The 22,678-nt window shown below is 36.0% G+C and overlaps 1 protein-coding gene across 1 annotated transcript; it reads right to left on the bottom strand.

Moving 5' to 3' along the window:
- Positions 1 to 4,433: 4,433 nt before the first annotated feature.
- On the bottom strand, positions 4,434 to 4,877 carry LOC149572410 (uncharacterized). Its single transcript, XM_089815834.1, has one exon. The coding sequence runs from the start codon at positions 4,875 to 4,877 to the stop codon at positions 4,434 to 4,436; it is 444 nt and encodes a 147-aa protein (XP_089671960.1).
- Positions 4,878 to 22,678: the final 17,801 nt, after the last annotated feature.

Raw genomic sequence — 22,678 nt, 5'->3', positions numbered from 1 at the left:
CTTACATTAGAATATAAAAATTTAATCAATTTCCATTTCCAAACTAGTAATCACAATAATCTCAAATTACATATCTAAGATAACTCTAACAATTCAATTCGTAAGGAAATACATATATGTTGATACATATAAATACATACATACATACATACATACATACATACATACATATACATATACATATACATATACATATACATATATATATATATATACATATACATGACATTATTTATACATATACATATATGTACTCACTTACATATACCAATACATGTATATAGCCTTATTAATTTAAAGTCAGAGTTAAAATAGATGAATAATCTTTTCCATTGTTAATTTTATAATTTGCTGTTACTAAATAACTACAATTTTCTAACTCAAAATCAACATCTTACTGATTAAAACTATGACACACACACAAAGTGCCCCTCATACAATAATACGTGTATAACTTTAACCAAAACAAACTCAAATTTTACACATCGAAAAACCTACCAAAACAAGATACAATTCTTCCTATTTATTTTAAGATTGGTTGTGCACTACAAAACCCAAAACCCCAAAATCATGCTAATGGTCGACACCAAAAAACCTTGACCATTACTAAGAATGAATTCAAACCCCAACTCATGTCTTTGCTTTCGGTTCATAGACGTGACTCGCAAATCACTGCGAACTTGTGACTGTGGCCAAGTTGCATTCAACTAAGAGTGATGCACACCAAGACATGAAACACACAGAAATTTGAAACCCACAACAGCGACCAATCCAAAAATCATGAGCCTATATCCTCAGACCTTAATCACATAAAAATATTGATGATAGATAGAAATTGTGTTATCCTTCAGGCAATTTTTGTTCACCAAAATGCTATCTAAAACCAATACCAAAACACAATTTATAACATTGTAAAATATTTAACGACAACTGTATAACTAAACGACCATCCTCTATTTTTTAATGGCTCTTTTAAATAACAATCATAAAGCAAATGATACCATAAAGAATTCATTTGTCCTGATAGATTGAAACCCACATATATGTTTTATGAGAAACATAAAACCCCTATTTAAACTATTATATATAACATATAGTTTCGCTATCCCCCAATACACATTATAAACTCATTGCAACACAAGTACAGAGTATTCTCATATTCACACACCCGATTTTGGGTTTATCTACATACAAATTTTGATAAACAATATTCACAAATTTAAATGAAACATAACATTAACTATAGAATAAAGTTAAGGAAAATCCCCCTACCTGTGTAAGTGCGGTTTGATACTCAAGAAAAATTGCATGGAAAGCCCTTTCTTCAAACTCAAACCCCAAGCTTCCAACTTCTATAAGCCATGTCACAAAGATACAATGAAATCCTTTTTAAAGAAGTATCAGAGAAAATGAAACCACCACAAGACAAAAATCGAGAAAATAACTAATTCGTAAACATAAATAGAGTTGGATTAATTCAAAAGCCTCCTTCAAGGCTAACAGTTTCCATATGTTTGCATTGAGAAACCTATTCAATAGGGTTTCCATGATACTCTAACTGGTATACATAAATGGTGGATTGAATTCAGATTTTTTTTTAAAACTTACACCCAGCCAAAATGACTGACTACCATGCAAAGAAATGCTCATAAATGCAAGCTTATCCCTTAAAACCATTTTCTAACTCTCCTTAAACACTTGGTAATAGGAGTACTTGCTCGCAGTTTGATAAACCTACCGTCATTAAAACCCACTAACTCGGTCGCCAATGCCCCATCCAACCAATGCCAAATTCAAGTCTTGCATCATTAAACTTAAGCCATGCTTCAAATTTAGTTTTAGACTTAGTTAAAATCCATTCAATAGGTTAGTTTTAGGCACTAACTTAGATAGTAATAGGTATATATTAACATTAACATTAGTACTAACTAATATTAGTATTAACATCAACATATATATATATTAATATTAATACTAGCTAATATTAATATTAATACATCAACATATATATTAATATTAATACTAGTTAATATTAATATTACTATCAATATTAACATTAACATCAATACTAGTTAATATTAATTCCACTAACATAACAAACATTACTAATTGATAAGTTTGTAGGCAATTGGACTGACTCATTCCAGGATTTCAAATGGTCCCACAAAACGTGGAGACAATTTGGAGCCTTTACCATATCTAATAGGACTTTTTCTAGGTCTGACCCGCATAAATACTTTGTCCCCAACCACAAACTGACGCTCTATCCTATGCAAATTTGCATACTTTTTCTATCTATCCTATGATGTAACAAGGTGTTCCCTAATTCATTTCACTTGTTGTTCCATATCTTGGAGCATTTCAAAACCTAGGAGAATTCTATCTTCTAGATTATCCTAGTTCAAGGGTGTTCTACAAGGTCATCCATATAAAGCTTGAAAAGGAGCCATACCCATAGAGCTGTGATAACCATTATTATAAGAAAATTCAACTAAATGCAAGAATTCTTCCCATTTGTTCTGCCTATCCATGACATACATCCTGAGCATGTCTTCTAGAATCTAATTTACATGCTTAGTTTGCCCATCAATCTCACGATGATATGCAAAACTGAAATTCAGTTGAGTACCAAGCTCATGTTGCATAGACCTCCAAAGTGAAGATGTGAATACTAGGTCCCTATCTGATTTGATCTTCTTTGGAATCCCATGCAGTCTTACTATCTGCTCCATATAAATATGTGCTATAGATGCAACATTATATGAAGATCTTACTGGAATAAAATGTGCAACTTTGGTTAACCTGTCAACTACAACCATGATTGAATCATGACACCTAGCTGATAAAGGTAATCCCATGACAAAATCAATGGAGATAGTATCACATTTACATCAAGGCACATTGCGAGACTGAAGTAAACTAGTAGGATGTTGATGTTTAGCTTTCACCCTCTGACATTCTAGACATCTAGTGACAAAATCAGCAATATCCCTCTTCATACCTAGCCAATAGTAATGTTGTTTAAGATCAAAATTCATTTTCTTAATACCAGGATGTGCTTAATAGGGCACTTTATGAGCTTTAGTCATTACCAAAATTCGTAGCTTTCCAACTTTAGGAACATAAATACTACCTCTGCAAATCAACAATCCATCGGTGCTGATAGAGTAACCTTCAAATCTGCCTTCTAACGTGCTACCACTATCTATAACAGCCTTGACATCTAAAAACCAAGGATCAAAAATCAGATTTTGTAATATTTTCTCCTTCATATCCACTATGAGAGTTAAAGAAGAGAGTTTGTGATGTCTTCTACTAAGTGCATCAACCACCTTATTCTCTTTATCTTGTACATATTTTGCTTCAAAGTTATATTCACACAAAAATTCCATCCATCTGCATTGTTGTGCATTTAGATTTGGCTGTGTGAAAATATATTGAAGACTTCTATGATCAGTATGTAATTCAAAATGCTTTCCAAGGAGAAAATGTCACCATTTGGTCAACACATGCATTATTGCAACAAGTTCCAAATTGTGAGTAGGATAGTTTATCTCATGATCCTTGAGTTTCCTGGATTCAAATGCAATCACCCTGCCATCTTGCATTAAAACTACTCCTAATCCATCTAAAGAAGCATCTGTGCAAACCACAAATTCTTTACAAGGATCAGGCACAGCCAAAATAGGTACACTAGTCAAGCATACTTTAAGATACTAAAAAGCTTCTTCACATTTATCTGACTAGGTAAATTTCTTACCTTTTCTTTGAAGAGAAGTGATAGGATGAGCTATGTTTGAGAAATTAGCCACAAAGCTTTGGTACTAACTGGCTAAACCCATAAAACTTCTTACTTCAGACATATTTGTAGGTGCTGGCCACTCTACAATAGCTCTAATTTTAGCTGGATCCACAACTATTCCATCTCCCATAATAATGTGTCCAAGGTAACTTATTTTTTATTTGAAAAATTCACACTTTTCAAGATTAGCATACAACTTATTCCTTTGGAGACATTCAAAATCTTATCTCAAATGTTGTTCATGCTCCTCCAAGGAGTTAGAATAAATCAGTGTGTCATCTAGAAAAACAACTACAAACTTATCAAGGAAGGTTCTAAAAACTCCCTGTATCAGACTCATAAATACTGATGGTGCATTTGTTAAACCAAAAGGTACAACAATGAATTTGTAATGTTCATACCTAGTTCAAAATGTTATTTTATGAATATCATCTTCTTGAATTCTTAACTAATGGTACCCAGATTTAAGATCAATCTTAGAAAATATTTTAGCACCCTTCACTTGATCAAATAAATCATCAATTCTAGGAAATGGATACCTATTCTTGATAGTAACTTTATTCAACTGTCTGTAATTGATACACAGTCTAAGTGATCCATCTTTCTTCTCAATGAAGATAATAGGTGCACCCTAAGGAGAGACACTTGGTCTAATCATCTCTTTTTCAAGAAGTTCTTCAAGTTGAACCTTGAGTTCTACCAATTCTTGTGCTGTCATACGATAAGGAGTTTTAGAAATAGGTTCAGTTCCAAGCACAAGATCAATCCTAAAGTCTATTTCTCTCTTAGGTGGAATACTCAAAATTTTTGTTATAAAGACATCTAAAAATTCCTTCAGTAATGGATGGTCTAAACTAATTTGATTAACCAAAGGTTCAGAAAAATCATTTATAGAAATAGCAAACAGCTTGCAACCTTTCCGTAAACACCTTTGAAGTTGTTTAGCAGAAATAGTTCTAATAGAAATAGGCCTCTTAATTCCTATTATGAATCTATTTGCTCCATTATCATCAATAAACTTAATAACCTTTTCGCTGCAATCAATAATAGCTTGGTGCTGATCCAACCAATCCATTCCTAAAATTATATCATATGTTCCTAAAGGAATAACTCTGAGGCTTGCTTTAGTGGTAAATAACTTAAGATGAATTTCACAATCTACTGTAATCAAACTAGTTTCTACCTTAGATCTAGAAGCTAACTCAACTTTCCATGCCAACTCAACCTTTCTCACAGGAATATTACAAAGTTTAACCAAATTGGCAGAAATGAAAGAATCAGTGGCACCTGAGTCAAATAAAATCGAAATTTTCGTACCTTGATAAGTAGCTTTAGCTTCAATCACCGTGTTCTGATGTTATTCTTGATTATGATCCACAGTAGAAAAAAATATGGTGGTTCCTTCTAGAATCACCAATAGTAGCCTTAGAACCTGATGCTCTTGGCCTACCTTGATTATTGCCTTTAAGAGGAAAATTCCATTGTAAATGACCCAACTACCCACAATGCCAACATTTTGCTCCTCTTTTGGTGCTCTTATCTTGTGAGGAATTTTATTGTGGTGGTGTAAAACTCTATTTCACACTTTCAATAGGCTTAATGGATTTAGGTAGTTCAGGGACCTTAAACCCCTTGTGTGATTTGGTAAATTTATTGAACTTCTTCTTTTGAGATTCACTACCATAGCCACTAGGTGCTGCCTTAGAATCATCCCTAAAGGATTTTTGACTTTTACTGCTGCTAGGAACAGGTGGGTTAACAACACTTTTGGTTGAAAAACCAGATTTCATTTCAACAAGCTTAGCCTGATTAGCAGCTTCCTTAACAATTTTTGGTTTGAAAGTTCTCACTTCCTCTCCAATCCTAGGATTTAAACCCTTGATAAAGTGCTGCACCAAAGGTTTACCACTTTCATACCACCCAGAATACTTCTTTAGCTGAAAGTATTTTCTTTCGTATGTTTCCACTGTTGAATTTCCTTGAAAAATGTTAATGAATTCCTCAAATCTGGCTTGGTACCAATACTCAGACATCAATCTTTCTCAGAGCCTCTCTAAGAACAATTCCCAAGTAACTTGAGAAATATGAAGTCCAAGGTGTTCTAATTCCATTCCCACCAAACAGATGCAAAAGAAATTAACTGCATTGTAGTCCAAAAAACCTTCACATTAGTGTGATAATCATGCAGAATAAAACATCTTTTGATGTTTAGAAGCCAAGCTTCATCTTCATTACTAGCTTCGCTTCCATTAAAATATGGACCTTTGAGCTTAGATATGTCTTTTAGCCAAGTCCTGATAACAAGATCTACTACTACAGCTTGATTGACATTGGGAATCTATATACCTTGAGCATTTGCTCCCCCACCAGGAATATTATTCCTAGCTTCAATCTCATCCAAATGTCCAAGAATCTGTTGAAGAATTTCAGCTTGAAATCCCCCTTGCTCTTCAACATGAGGTATTTCATCATCAAGCATTCCTTGATGATCTTGACCCCTACCTAGGCCATGACATCTACCTTAGCCTCAACCATAGCCTCTACGTCCACCTCTGCCTTTGCTTGCATTGGCATTAGCATTAGGGATACCTTGTCCCCATGCTCCTCATATAACAGGAGGCATACTAGAATTCCTATAAAAGAGATTTAATTAAAATCTCGTAGGAAGCATAATGAAACCCCTAACTAAACTTATCGAGTCCTGAGTGTTTAAACCCAACTAGGCTCTGATACCAAATGTAATACCCTAACCATCACATAACCAAAAGAGATAACCATAAGACAAAAATCCAAACATAATTAAAAGATTAAAAACCCCAAATATTTTTTTTTAAAATCAAGTACAGTATAGTACTCATAACAAAAAAGTATCATTTCAAAAGATTACATCAAAGTATATTACATATCTATATTCTTTTATAAGAAGTACAACAACTTAAATACATTCGATTCTACACTAGTTCTAAATGTAAACAGTCAATTCTTCTAGGTCCATAACCAACCCTACCTCGAACCTGAAATACAAAATAGAACAACCACAACACAACAAACAAGGCTTAGTAACAGTAATTAAATCGTTAAGATCTCCAGTAAACCTGCATGTTAGATTTTATGACAAAACTATATTCATTAATCCAAGTAACAGATATACTAAAAATACAATTCCCTTTTTCACAATCAAATATAATACAAGTACATAATTTCTCACACGTAGATATGAAAAAATTAACTCGCACAGAATATATCAAGGTAATGATCCAGTAGTCCATGGTGTCAACGTAAGAATCTACATTCAACCACTCGTAGAACTCAATATGTCAGGTGAAACCATGATGTTTTTATCTTATTATATGATACCCAACCCATGAAATTTTAAATATTACTACTTGATTAAATAATTATCATAAACTTTCCCATAAGGATATAGACTAGTGTCGGAGGGCATCCGGCAACATATTTCTATCACCTCAAGTTACTCGCTTTATGATAGCCACCCAATCTAAAAGATCACATTTGTATAATCTAACACACATATTAATCTTGGTTATACTAATTGGAAGAAAACATAGATTAATTTTCCAATTTCAACTAATACATTTGTTTCATTTGCTTCAATTTAACAATTGAATCAGAAAACATAAATATCATATGAAACCAAATGAAACCACATTTGTATCCTTTCATACCCTTCACAATTCATATTACCAAGAATGGCCTTGTCTTTTAACTTTTACAATCAACCAAACTTTTCAAACTACAAAACAACTATATTTAAATTAAAAGTAAGGAATAGACTTTTCTAAGATTCACTATATTTACACCTCATTTTAAAATACCAATAACAAAACTATCCACATATACTATTTCTAACTTACATCAGAATATAAAAATTTAATCAATTTCCATTTCCAAACCAGTAATCACAATAATCTCAAATTACATATCTAAGATAACTCTAACAATTCAATTCGTAAGGAAATACATATAAATAAATACTTATACATACATACATATATATATATATATATATATATATATATATATATATATATATATATATATATATATATATATATATATATATATATATATATATATATATATATATATATACACGACATTATTTATACATATACATATACGTACTCACTTACATATACCAATACATATATATAGCCTTATTAATTTAAAGTCAGAGTTAAAATAGAAGAATAATATTTTCCATTGTTAATTTTGTAATTTGCTGTTCCTAAATAACTACAATTTTCTAACTCAAAATCAACATCTTACTGATTAAAACTACGACACACACACACACACAGTGCCCCTCATACAATAATACGTATATAAATTTAACCAAAACAAACTCGGATTTTACACATCAAAAAACTTGCCAAAACAAGATACATTTCTTCCTATTTATTTTAAGATTGGTTGTGCATTGCGAAACCCAAAACCCCAAAATCATGCTAGTAGTCGACACCAAAAACTCTCAACCATTACCGAGAATGAATTCAAAGCCCAACTCATGTCTTTGCTTCCGATTCATAGACGTAACTCGCAAATCACTGCAAACTCATGACTGTGGCCGAGTCGCATTCAACTAAGAGTGATGAACACCAAGACATGAAACACACAGAAATTTGAAACCCACAATAGTGACCAATGCAAAATCATGAGCCTATATCCTCAGATCCTAATCACATAAAAATATTGATGATAGGCAGAAATCGTGTTATCCTCTAGGAAATTTTTTGTCATCAAAATGCTATCTAAAACCAATACCAAAACACAATTTATAACATTGTAAATTATTTAATGACAATTGTATAACTAAATGATCATCCTCTATTTTTTAATGGCTCTTTTAAATAACAATCATAAAGAAAATGATACCATAAAGAATGTGTTTGTCCTGATAGACCGAAACCCACATATACGTTTTACAAGAAACATAAAACCCCTATTTAAACTCTTCTATATAACATATGGTTTCGCTATCCGGGTATGTGCAAGATCATGGTGTACCAAACTATGGCCTTAAGTGGCAGTGAAAAATCAGCAAATCAGGTTTATGTCAACTTGACACATAATTTTGAAGTGGTTATGGACTTTATATCAAAACGTTGTAAGAAAATAATTTGTAGAAAATTGAATGTAGTTTCTAAACTACTAGGCCTTATCAGGAGAAAACAATAATTGATTGGTCAAAAGTTTGAATTTTAATGCAGTACTAAGAAAATTTCAAGGCGAAAATAAAAAGTAGGTGCATGTCTGGCCACCTTAATCAAAAACAAATCATAATATTTTTTTAATATAATTATAGATATGAAAACTAGACTCATGCCCGGATGTGACGCATATTTTTTGATATTTTTATTCCAAATAAATAATTAAATATGAATTTTCTACCAAAACTTTCTCGGATTAAAAAAAGTCTCGTGTCTGACCACCCTAACTAATAGAAAATTTGATCAAATTTTTCTTTTTTTGTTTTTTTCTTATACTAGGCGAAGTATAGTATGTGACACAACTTTTGGATTTAAAAAATGTTATACCGTTTGAAAGTTATAGCTATTTTTAATTTAGTATGTCAATCAGCACTTTACAATAATCTTCATTGATAATTAACTAATAAATACTTATCGAACTCAGAATTTGAAAGAAATTATATTGATGGAATCTAGAGAGCGATATTAAAAAACCCATTTCGTTTCATTCAATTTCGATAAAAATAAAATTGTCAGACGGCTACCCGAAGTCTGAGTATCACTAAAACTCTCTATAAACACGTCTTTGGGGTTGATCGGGCAGGCTTGGTAAATACCAAGCCTGATCGGATATCCGATTAAAAATCGGATATCCGATTTGACATCGGATATCTGATATGGCTCGGTAGTCAAATTCAAAAAATCTTCAAATTTTGGAGAGAAATTCGATTTAAACGTTCAATTTTTTTATTTTAAAATTATTTCACTTATATTAATATGTAAAGGCATATTTTAATATATTATATATATATAATAACGTAATGTAAACATACAAGATATAATCTAGTAATATATAATAATATCTTATGTTAATCTTATTACAATCTATAAATATAATATATATTATTATTATTTTTAATAAATATAATAACGCAATTTATATATATATAAAATACGTATTATATATTATTATATTAATATGTATGTTATTAATATATACAATAACGTAATATTTTCATTAAATGTAATATGTATAATATATTATTATATTAAGATGTATAATAATATAATATTTATATAACAACGTAATATTTTTATTAAATATAATATATATTATAAATATTATTATATTAATATGTATGTTATTAATATATTTATATAATAACGTAATATTTTCATTAAATATAATAATGTAATATGTATATGTATATATATATATATATTATTATATTGATATGTATATTATTAATATGTATATTATTAATATATAAGAGTCAAAGGGGGTCATAGGGTGACCTATAAACCTCTTTGACCCATTAAACGACGATATATGTCTCTAGGGGACCCCTAGGGACATATGTCATCCTTTAATGGGTCAAAGGGGGTCCCTTTGACCCATTAAATGATGACATATGTCTCTAGGACCCCCAGGGACATAGCCGAATCGTTCATATCGGTCAAAGGGGGTCACAGGGTGACCTATGACCCCCTTTGACCCATTAAACGACGACATATGTCTCTAGGGGTCCTAGGACCCCTAGGGATATATTTGAATGGGTATTATGGGTCAAAGGGGGTCATAGGGTGACCTATGACCCTCTCTGACTCACTAAACGATGACATATTTTTTTAGGGGTCCTTGGACCCCTAGGGACATATTCAAATTGTTCATATGGGTCAAAGGGGGTCATAGGGTGACCTATGACCCCCTTTGACCCATTAAATGACGACATATATCCCTAGGGGTCCTAGGACCCCTAGGGACATATTCGAATGGGTAATATGGGTCAAATGGGGTCATAGGGTAACCTATGACCCTCTTTGACCCATTAAACGATGACATATGTCCCTAGGGGTCCTCACACCCCTAGGGACATATTCGAATCGTTCATATGGGTTAAAGAGGCTCATAGGGTGACCTATGACCCTCTCTGACCCATTAAACGATGGTATATGTCCCTAGGGGTCCTCGGACCCCTAGGGACATATTTGAATCGTTCATATGGGTCAAAGGGGGTCATAGGGTGACCTATGACCCTCTTTGACCCATTAAACGACGACATATGTCCCTAGGGGTCCTAGGACCCCTAGGCACATATTCGAATCGTACATATGCGTCAAAGGGGGTCATAGGGTGACCTATAACCCCCTTTGACCCATTAAACGATGAAATATGTCTCTAGGGGTCCTAGGACCCCTACGGACATATTCGAATGGGTATTATGGGTCAAAGGGGGTCATAGGGTGACCTATGACCCTCTTTGACCCATTAAACGACGACATATGTCCCTAGGGGTCCTTTGACCCCAAGAGACATATTCGAATGGGTATTATGGGTCAAAGGGGGTCATAGGGTGACCTATGACTCTCTTGGACCCATTAAATGACAACATATGTCCCTAGGGGTCCTAGGACCCTAGGGACATATTCAAATTGTTCATAAGGGTCAAAGGGGTTCATAGGGTGACCTATGACCCCCTTTGACCCATTAAACGATGACATATGTCCCTAGGGATCCTAGGACCCCTAGGGACATATTCGAATGGGTAATATGGGTCATCATAGGGTAACCTATGACCCTCTTTGACCCATTAAACGATGACATATGTCTCTAGAGGTCCTAGGACCCCTAGGGACATATTCAAATCGTTCATATGGGTCAAAGGGGGTCATAGGGTGACCTATGACCCTCTTGACCCATTAAACGATTATATATGTCTCTAGGGGTCCTAAGACCCATAGGGACATATTCAAATGGGTAATATGGGTCAAAGGGTGTCATAGGGTGACCTATGACCCTCTTTGACCCATTAAACGACGACATATGTCCCTAGGGGTCCTCGGACCCCAAGGGACATATTCGAATGGGTAATATGGGTCAAAGGGGGTCATAGGTCTTCTTTGACCCATTAAACGACGACATATGTCCCTGGGGGTCCTAGGACCCTAGGGACATATTCAAATCGTTCATATGGGTCAAAGGGGGTCATAGGGTGACCTATGACCCCCTTTGACTCATTAAATGATGACATATGTCCCTAGGGGTCCTAGGACCCCTAGAGACATATTTGAATCATTCATATGAGTCAAAGGGAGTCATAGGGTGACCTATGACCCCCTTTGACCCATTAAACGACGACATATGTCCCTAGGGGTCCTAGGACCCTAGGGACATATTCGAATGGTTCATATGAGTCAAAGGGGGTCATAGGGTGACCAATGACCCCCTTTGACCCATTAAATGACGACATATGTCCCTAGGGGTCCCTAGGGGTCCTAGGACCCTAGGGACATATTCGAATCGTTCATATGAGTCAAAGGGGGTCATAGGGTGACCTATGACCTCCTTTGACCCATTAAACGATGACATATGTCCCTAGGGGTCCTAGGACCCCTAGGGACATATTCGAATGGCTAATATAGATCAAACCCTATGACCCTCTTTGACCCATTAAATCACGACATATGTCTCTAGGGGTCCTAGGACCCCTAGGGACATATTCGAATCGTTCATATGGGTCAAAGGGGTTCATAGGGTGACCTATGACCCTCTTGACCCATTAAATGATGATATATGTCTCTACAGGTCCTCAGACCCCTAGGGACGTATTCAAATGGCTAATATGGGAAAAAAGGGGTCATAGGGTGACCTATGACCCTCTTTTACCCATTAAATGATGACATATATCCCTAAGGGTCCTAGGACCCCTAAGGACGTATTCGAATGGGTAATATGGGTCAAATGAGGTCATAGGGTAACCTATGACCCTCTTTGACCCATTAAATGATGACATATGTCTCTAGGGGTCCTAGGACCCCTAGGGACATATTCGAATCATTCATATGGGTCAAAGGGGGTCATAGGGTGACCTATGACCCTCTTGACGCATTAAAAGACGATATATGTCTCTAGGGGTCCTAGGACCCTTAGGGACATATTCGAATGGGTAATATGGGTCAAAGGGGTCATAGGGTGACCTATGACCATCTTTAACCCATTAAACGACGACATATGTCCCTAGGGGTCCTCGAACCCCAACGGACATATTCGAATGGGTAATATGAGTCGAATGGAGTCATAGGGTGACCTATGACCCTCTTTGACCCATATGAATGATTGGAATATGTCCCTAGGGTCCTAGGACCCTAGGGACATATTCCAATCGTTCATATGGGTCAAAGGGGGTCATAGGGTGACCTATGACCCCCTTTGACCCATGAAACGACAACATATGTCCCTAGGGGTCCTAGGACCCCTAAGAAAATATTTGAATCGTTCATATGAGTTAAAGGGGGTCATAGGGTGACCTATGACCCCCTTTGATGCATTAAACGACGACATATGTTCCTAGGGACCCCTAGGGACATATTCGAATGGGTAATATGGGTCAAATGGGGTCATAGGGTAACGTATGACCCTCTTTGACCCTTTAAATGACGACATATTTCTCTAGGGGTCCGAGGACCCCTAGGGACATATTCGAATCGTACATATGGGTCAATGGGGGTCATAGGGTGACCTATGACCCTCTTTGACCCATTAAACGATGATATATGTCTCTAGGGGTCCTAGGACCCCTAGGGACATATTCGAATGGGTAATATGGGTCAAAGGGGGTCATAGGTTGACCTATGACCCTCTCTGACCCATTAAACGGTGAGATATGTCGCTAGGGGTCCTAGGACCCCTAGGGACATATTGGAATGGGTAATATGAGTCAAAGGGGGTCATAGGGTAACCTATGACCCCCTTTGACCCATTAAATGATGACATATGTCTCTAGGGGTCCTAGGACCCCTAAGGACATATTCGAATGGGTATTATGGGTTAGAGGGGGTCATAGGTTGACCTATGACCCTCTTTGACCCATTAAACGATGACATATGTCCCTAGGGGTCCTTGTACCCCAATGGACATATTCGAATGGGTAATATGGGTCAAATGGGGTCATAGGGTGACCTATGACCCTCTTTGACCCATTAAACAATGACATATGTCCCTAGGGGTCCTAGGACCCTAGAGACATATTCCAATCATTCATATGGGTCAAAGGGGGTCATATGGTGACCTATGACCCCCTTTGACCCATTAAACGACAACATATGTACCTAGGGGTCCTAGGACCCCTAGGGACATATTTGAATCATTCATATGAGTCAAAGGGGGTCATAGGGTGACCTATGACGCCCTTTGACTCATATGAACGATTCAAATGTCCCTAGGGGTCCTGACCCCTACGGACATATTTGAATTGTTCATATGAGTCAAAGGGGGTCATAGGGTGACCTATGACCCCCTTTGATGCATTAAACGATGACATATGTTCCTAGGGGTCCTAGGACCCCTAGAGACATATTCGAATGGGTAATATGGGTCTCTTTGACCCTTTAAATGACGACATATGTCTCTAGGGGTCCGGACCCCTAGGGACATATTCGAATCGTACATATGGGTCAAAGGGGGTCATAGGGTGACCTATGACCCTCTTGATCCATTAAACGATGATATATGTCTCTAGGGGTCCTAGGACCCCTAGGGACATATTCGAATAGGTAATATGGGTCAAAGGGGGTCATAGGGTGACCTATGACCCTCTTTGACCCATTAAATGACGATATATGTCTCTAGGGGTCCTAGGACCCCTAGGGACATATTCGAATGGGTAATATGGGTCAAAGGGGGTCATAGGGTGACCTATGACCCTCTCAGACCCATTAAACGACGAGATATGTCGCTAGGGGTCCTAGGACCCCTAGGGACATATTCGAATGGGTAATATGGGTCAAAGGGGGTCATAGGGTGACCTATGACCCCCTTTGACCCATTAAACGATGACATATGTCTTTAGGGGTCCTAGGACCCCTAGGGACATATTCGAATGGGTATTATAGGTCAAAGGGGGTCATAGGGTGACCTATGACCCTCTTTGACCCATTAAACGATGACATATGTCCCTAGGGGTCCTTGGACCCCAAGGGACATATTCGAATGGGTAATATGGGTCAAAGGGGGTCATACGGTGACCTATGACCCTCTTTGACCCATTAAATGACACCATATGTCCCTAGGGGTCCTAGGACCCCTAGGGACATATTTGAATCGTTCATATGAGTCAAAGGGGGTCATAGGGTGACCTATGACCCCCTTTGATCCATTAAACGATGGCGTATGTCCCTAGGGGTCCTAGGACCCCTAGGGACATAGTCGAGTCTTTCATATGGGTCAAAGGCGGTCATAGTGACCCATTAAATGATGACCCTCTTTGTATTATATATTATTATATTAATATGTATAATAATATAATATATATATATAACAACGTAATATTTTTATTAAATATAATATATATTATAAATATTATTATATTAATATTTATGTTATTAATATATCTATATAATAAGGTAATATTTTAGTATATATAACGTAATATTTTAGGATATACTATTTATACTATTTTAGGATAATAATTATAATATAAATAAACACTAAATATTAATATTATTATATGTATATTAATAATAATAATACTATTATAGCTATAATAATAATATATATTAATACTATATATTGTAGCTTAATATAAATAAACACTATATATTTACACTATTATATCTATATTAATAATATTAATACTATTATAGGTATAATAATAATATTGATACTATAGGTATATTAATACTATTTTATATTAATATTATTGATATTTTATACTAATACTAATATACTATTAACTTAGATATAAATTAAAGTCGTTTGCCTCCAAATATTTTCATAATATTAATATTATTGTGGCAAAGGAGGGAAACCTTAGCAAGTTTTCCTCCCAAAAGTACTTTTCCTATATCGGATATCCAATCCTGGATCGGATATCCGATCTATTATCGGATATCTGATTATACTGGCATCAATTTCAAATATTTGACAGTGCCTACAAACCCGACAACATTAATTTTTAACCTCTTTTTTCATGAGATTTGTAAAAAGTCATGTTTTGTGGCCCAACCAATCGAAAAGAATTCGAAAATAGAACCTTAGGTGTTTAAATTTGTCATCTGAATGGGGAGCAGCAATTGTCGAAAGAATAAATGTAAAAGGAAGATATCCAATGAAGACATTGCAGCATATAGGAAAATGGACAAAATGAAACATCAAAAAAAAAGACAAGGTATGCTAAATATCAATCAAGTTGATGACGAATTAATAGACATCAAAAAAAAAGACAAGGTATGCTAAATATCAATCAAGTTGATGACGAATTAATAGAAGGTGAAATTATAGAGTCAGATAATGAAAATGTACAGTTGGGGAATGAAAATGTACCTATTGAAAATGATAATGCGGAAATTAAAAATGTAGAGATTGAAAATTTTGAAGAAGAAATGCCACCAAGTCATAATCCAAATTGCATAATTGACCATGTTGAAGATGACAATGCACAGGAACTTAATGCACAAGAACCTTACATATCTCCTAATTATAATCGACATGAAGGTTCTAAAACACCAAAATGGATAATTGAAATTGATGAAATGATTATGACTAGTTTGGAAGGAAAAAAATCAGAAAGAACCATTCGCTTATGGGCTTCAAGACTATATCAGATGTTTTTCGGCAACAAGACAGTGGTAGAGAAATGTTAGCTTTTCATGCACTTATTAAAGATGCAAAAGATGAGACCTATGCTTTCTAAATTGAAAATTCATGTCAATAAAAAGTTGGAAAGAAATGCCATTATTGTGAAGAATCTTTTCAGTGCTCTCAATAGCGTTGGGAAAAATAGTAGAGAGAAGGATAATAGAGCTGCTCGAAGGGTTATTACAACCTCTTTGGTAAGTCATCATTTGAGAAAGGGTAGATATATGAGACAAACTTGTATTGATTTGAATCTAAATCGTACTACTTTGAGAAGAGCACTTAGTCTACGAGAGAAAATTGACGATCCTCTTCAAAATGAAACATGGGCATTTGGTGGGAGACTTCCACGTTTTGATAAGAAGCTATCCGATGATGTGAAGGAAGAAATTATACAATTTTGGCACTCTAACTCACGAGTATCACCCAATGCTAAAGATGTCTTAAAGTTGAGAATTGGCATCAGAGACCGCACGCCACATCCTAAACACTATTTGGAGGTAAGTCAAACTATGTTGTTCAAAAAATTTAGAGAGAGTCATCCAAGTGTTCATATATCACAAAGGGCTTTTGAATCTTTGAAGCCATTTTATTGTGTGCCACTCAAAATTCGAAATACATGTTGTTGCAAATATCATGTTGAGTTTTCTATGCACCATGAACTATTATGCTCCATCTGTTCTACTTTTCATAGTAAAGAAATGTTGGAGGATTGTGGGGCTAGTGGGCTTCCAAAATCATCAAGAGACTTGTTAGATCAACTCTTATGTCATAAAGTTGATGGTTGTTCCTTTTATGAAAATGCTTGCTTAAATGAGAAGTGTTCAGAATGTGGTGGCTTATCCAAGTTTGACACATGTTTCCATGAGGGGTGTGAACAAGATCTTGGAAAGACAATAGTGAAAAAAAGGGTCTATGAAATGGTGAAATATACATTGAAGAGTGGGAGTGAGAGCTCTAGATGTGAATTGGTTGGAAAAGATATCAATGTGGCTAATTTTATTTCAGATTTCAAGGCAAATCTTTTTTACAAGTATGCAAGACATAGTCACAGGTCTCAGTGGTTGGATCAACAATTTAGAACGTGTAAGGATACTTTTCCCATTGACACTATTATATCAGTTGTTGAATTTGCTAAGAACTACACATTACAACCTCAAAATGAGACACAATCTCAGTATTACAACTCTATTCAGATTGCAATTTTTGTTCACATAACATATAGACATGCCCCTGATAGTGTGGAAGATAATCGAAAGATTATTAGAGAGTATCATTTTTATATGAGTGATGATAGATCTCACTCTCACGAGTTTGTGCAACATTGTTTCGAGAATTTTTTTTATTTCTTACATGAGCATGCAATTGCTATGGATAGACATATCATTTGGTCAAATAACTGTACAGGTCAATTCAAGAATGCTAGCATGTTTTATTGGATGTGTAGGATGCACGTAGAGAGAGGGGTGCCTCATATTTGGAGTTTTTTTGAGTCTGGCCATGGAAAAGGGGAACATGATGGAGCAGGGGCATGTGTGAAGAGAGCTCTAGTTAAGGAGCAACTGAAGATTTCAACAACATAGCTTCTTGATGCTCGTAGCATTGTTGATTGGTGTAGTTTAGCATTATCACAGGGGGGGGACTCTTAATTCAGTGGTACGCAGGTTCTTTTGGTTGGTTGAGGAAGGGTCCATAGGTGATAGATCGGATTGTACTATAGTGACAGACTCATAAAAAATGCATTCATTTCGGAGCTCTAATTCTAGTACATGGACCATTTGGACACGACAACTAGCTTGTTTTGTCGTACTTGTTTTCAGTGTGATTGGGATCACTGTGAGTCAAGTGAGTGGGTGGACACATGGGCTCCACATTATCTTACTCCATTGTCTATCATACCCTCTATAAAAAATGATGACATGGAAAGTTCACTTGAGCATAATCATCTATCAGATCTACTTCAGCCAGGACATGTCTTTGCATTGGTTGCACCATAGGGGAATGATGAGAAATCCAATTACTGGTTAGCACGTTGTGTAAGAGGAAAACAAAAACTCGCACAACCGATCATAGATGATGATGGATTCACGTATCCTACTGGTTCAGTGGTTGTTGCTGGAACATGGCTGTGGACATACATGCTTAGAAGGAACGGAATTCCTGCATTCGAAGACTATCAGAAGCACAAAGTAATTCTCATATATTCGCATCTTATTATAGCAACAAATGTAAAGTTATTGAAGCATCAAGGAAGACCAAAAGTAAAAGAACTTTTTACTATTGCTAATGCTAATCATGAAGCCTTGTTGGAGACCCTAAAACAGAGAGAGGACCCTATTGGAATACTTGACTAGGTATATATACTTCTTATGTTATTTTCTTCATAATGATTTAATGAATTGATGATTATCTTGTTTAATACAATAAGTTACTAATTTTTGTATGATATTGGAATGTAGGTACATCATGAAGAGTTGGAGGGGGGTGGTATTGGGGAGAATTTCTAAAATTTATGATGTATTATGATGTAAAATGTGTAGTTTTTTGTATATGGTTTTTGTATTTTGGTAGGTTCTTTGTAAGGAATTATAAGAGGAAGATATTGAACAAGTTCTTCCAAATCATATTTGCATGTGATACAAGGCTATAATGACAATTTTAAGAGCATTTATAACTATATGAAAGATAATTGCATGCGGATATCTTATTACAAATTTGGTTTTTTCCTTATTTGACATAAAGCTGACATTATGATTATTAAAACTATTTTTATCAAACTAATCAAATAAGAAAAATCCATAAAGTACGGATGAACAATTAGAATACTTGATTTCTTCCATTTTACAACCAATCATAGCATTTGAAAGCATAAAGAGTCATAATATTGTATAATGTTTTGAAAGACTTTCATATTGAAAAGTTGTATGAAGCACATTTGGGATAAGCCATAAAATCCATGAAAGAAGATAGCATGTAGGATAAGCAATTAAAGCCAATAAGCAAGATAGCACATGCATACTGACATGATATGAAGTTGGATATGAAGCCTATGAGTGGATGAGTCATTAGAGGTATCAACAATCCCATCATAAATGAGATCTTGGATTTTATGTTTCAACACTATGGAATCTTTAGTTTTATGAAATTTTCTTCCATGGAGATTAATTTAAGAATGCCCCGTGTGTATGTAAAGGTCTTAAGGGAGATTAATTTAAGAATGCAATATTCTCCTCTAACTTTTTCTCAAGTTTAGAATTGATTTCTATCATGTGCTTAGAGAGATGAAGGTAAGAAAGATTATTTGTCTCTTCTAGCTCTTTGTATTGAACATATAGAAAGAGAGATGACAAGTGAACAAATTTAAGTGTAGTCAATAGATCAAGGAAACCATTTAGTGAAAGAAATTCTTAGTATGCATATCATAGACCATGAAGTTAGAAAATACCAATAGCTCTAAGACCAAAGAGCCATTTTAAGTATGTTCAAGCACTAGAGACATAGAAAATCAAAGTCAATTTATGAAACTCCCCTTAGCAAAAAATGCAAACAAATATTTTCATTTGACATTTTGACTTGGTTGAAAAAGTTTGACAATAATTGATAATATTGCAAGCTTGATGTTCAAAAGCAATTTTTTTTCCAAGAAAGATAGTGACACATGGAGTAGTCTTCAAACAATCATCCATCATTTGCGGCCACCCCGTACCGAGGAGTCTCCAAGGTGCTCTAAGTGCATTTGGAGGTCGATCTTTCGAGGGTCATAACTCAGAGCTCATGAGGGCTATTGATGAATTGTCAAATGCTACAGGATGATGATCCTGAGGCCTAAAATAACCTATCTCATTTTTGAGAGATCACATTCCGTTTGGATTCAGCACAGCGATCTCACTCGATGCCAAAACTCGCAGTGTGCCTCAGTTCATAGGTGCACCATAGCGTAACTTTGAAACCGCTGATCTTGGCATCGAATCATCAGTGCCATTAGCTCTGGATGGGCGGGTGAACCCTAGTCACACCCTTGTTCTAGCCACGAAGACCATCCATCATTTGTGGCCACCCCGTACCAAGGAGTCTCCAAGGTGCTCTAAGTGCATTTTGAGGTCGATCTTTCGAGGGTCATAACTCAGAGCTCGTGAGGGCTATCGATGAACTGTCAAATGCTACAGGACGGTGATGCCGAGGCCTAAAATAACCTATCTCATTTTTGAGAGATCACATTCCGTTTGGATTCAGCACAACGATCTCGCTCGATGCCAAAACTCGCAGTGTGCCTCAGTTCATAGGTGCACCACAGCGTAACTTTGAAACCGCTAATCTTGGCATCGAATCATCAGTGCCATTAGCTCCGAATGGGCAGTTGAACCCTTGTTACACCCTTGTTCTGGCCATGAAGACCATCCATCATTTGCGGCCACCCCGTACCGAGGAGTCTTCAAGGTGCTCTAAGTGCATTTTGAGGTCGATCCTTCGAGGGTCATAACTCAAAGCTCGTGAGGGCTATCGACGAACTCTCAAATGCTACAGGACGGTGATCCCAAGGCCTAAAATAACCTATCTCATTTTTGAGAGATCACATTCCATTTGGATTCAGCACAACGATCTCGCTCGATGCCAAAACTCGCAGTGTGCCTCAGTTCATAGGTGCACCACAGCGTAACTTTGAAACCGCTGATCTTGGCATCAAATCGTCAGTCCCATTAGCTCCAGATGAGCGGGTGAACCCTAGTCACACCTTTGTTCTAGCCACAAAGACCATCCATCATTTGCGGCCACCCCGTACTGAGGAGTCTTCAAGGTGCTCTAAGTGCATTTTGAGGTCGATCCTTCGAGGGTCATAACTCAGAGCTCGTGAGGGCTATCGATGAACCGTTAGAGAAGAAAAGTTTGTAAGGATGGAGTGGCTTAGTGTTTTTGCTAAAATAAGTTAGTGGGAAGGCTTTATTAGAGGGTCTTGGCCAAACTAGTGGGGTGTTTGCCAAAATTTCTTGTTTTATTTCTACTTGGTTTTGTTTTCTTGTTTTGTGCTTGAGTATTGTTATGGGATTGGGACTTACACTCACCCTTGTGGGAAGGGAAGAGAAGTCCAGGGAGAAGGGCTTAAGTTGGGTTCAAAAAATGTATTGACAACCTTGGAGTATGGTTTCCATTGTATGCCATAACATTTCATATCTTGCTGGGGGTGATAAGTAAAGTATGGTGTAGAAAGGAAGTTTGAGGAGTTACAACTGATGGTAGTGGGTTTGGAGGAGGAAATGTGGAGGCCTCGAGAGGGCATTAAATGGTTCATTTATGATAGCCCCGAGAGGGCATGAAATTTGGTGAATTATGATAGCCCCGAGAGGGCATGAAATTTTTTTATTGCAAATATGGTTTGGTATGGAAAGTCTCCATTTTAGAACACACCTTCACCCTATGTTTATGGTTCCATCTGTGAAGCCATTGTGAAATAGTCTTGGGGGGAAATTGTTCAAGTTTGAAATGTAATGTTTATGCATTGAAAGATTGTATGTGTATCCCAGTTTGAGCCTTGTTACCTAGCGCGGGGGTGGTCTCTTTGAGGCCTATGGTTGGGTGGAAAGCACCCATGGTCCTTGTTATTTTGTTGTGTTGCATATGCAGATTTGTGTCCAACGGAGCAATGGAAATGGCTTGGAATGATCATCTTGCAGATTGATGTTGAATGAGAAAACTTGACATTGTGCCCTCATTTGTGAAGGAGGATTCACCAGCTTGTTCATGTTCTCAACGATCATGTTGGACAATGTTCATGCTACTCATTGTCCATATCTTTCAATGTCCATGTTCCTTATGATTTTGAAAAGTCCCTTATGTTGCCCCATTGTGATGGAAGGAGATTGTATCATTGTTACCTAATGTATGTGTAGAAGAAAATATTGATAAGGTTGTATATGCATGTTTCATTTGGAGTTTATATTGTTATGAAAGCATTGGTATGAGTCACAGATTTGCTTTGACATCATTGTTATCATTTGAAAATGTGAAAGAAAGTTTTCTCCTTGTGGTATTGTAAAT

This window comes from Cupressus sempervirens, chromosome 2 (assembly GCF_028749045.1).
Source record: "Cupressus sempervirens isolate cs-2001-9-10 chromosome 2, ASM2874904v1, whole genome shotgun sequence".
NCBI classification, from domain to species: Eukaryota; Viridiplantae; Streptophyta; class Pinopsida; order Cupressales; family Cupressaceae; genus Cupressus; species Cupressus sempervirens.
The sequence above is the reverse complement of the archived record's forward strand: the minus strand, read 5'-3'. Positions and strand labels throughout refer to the sequence as shown.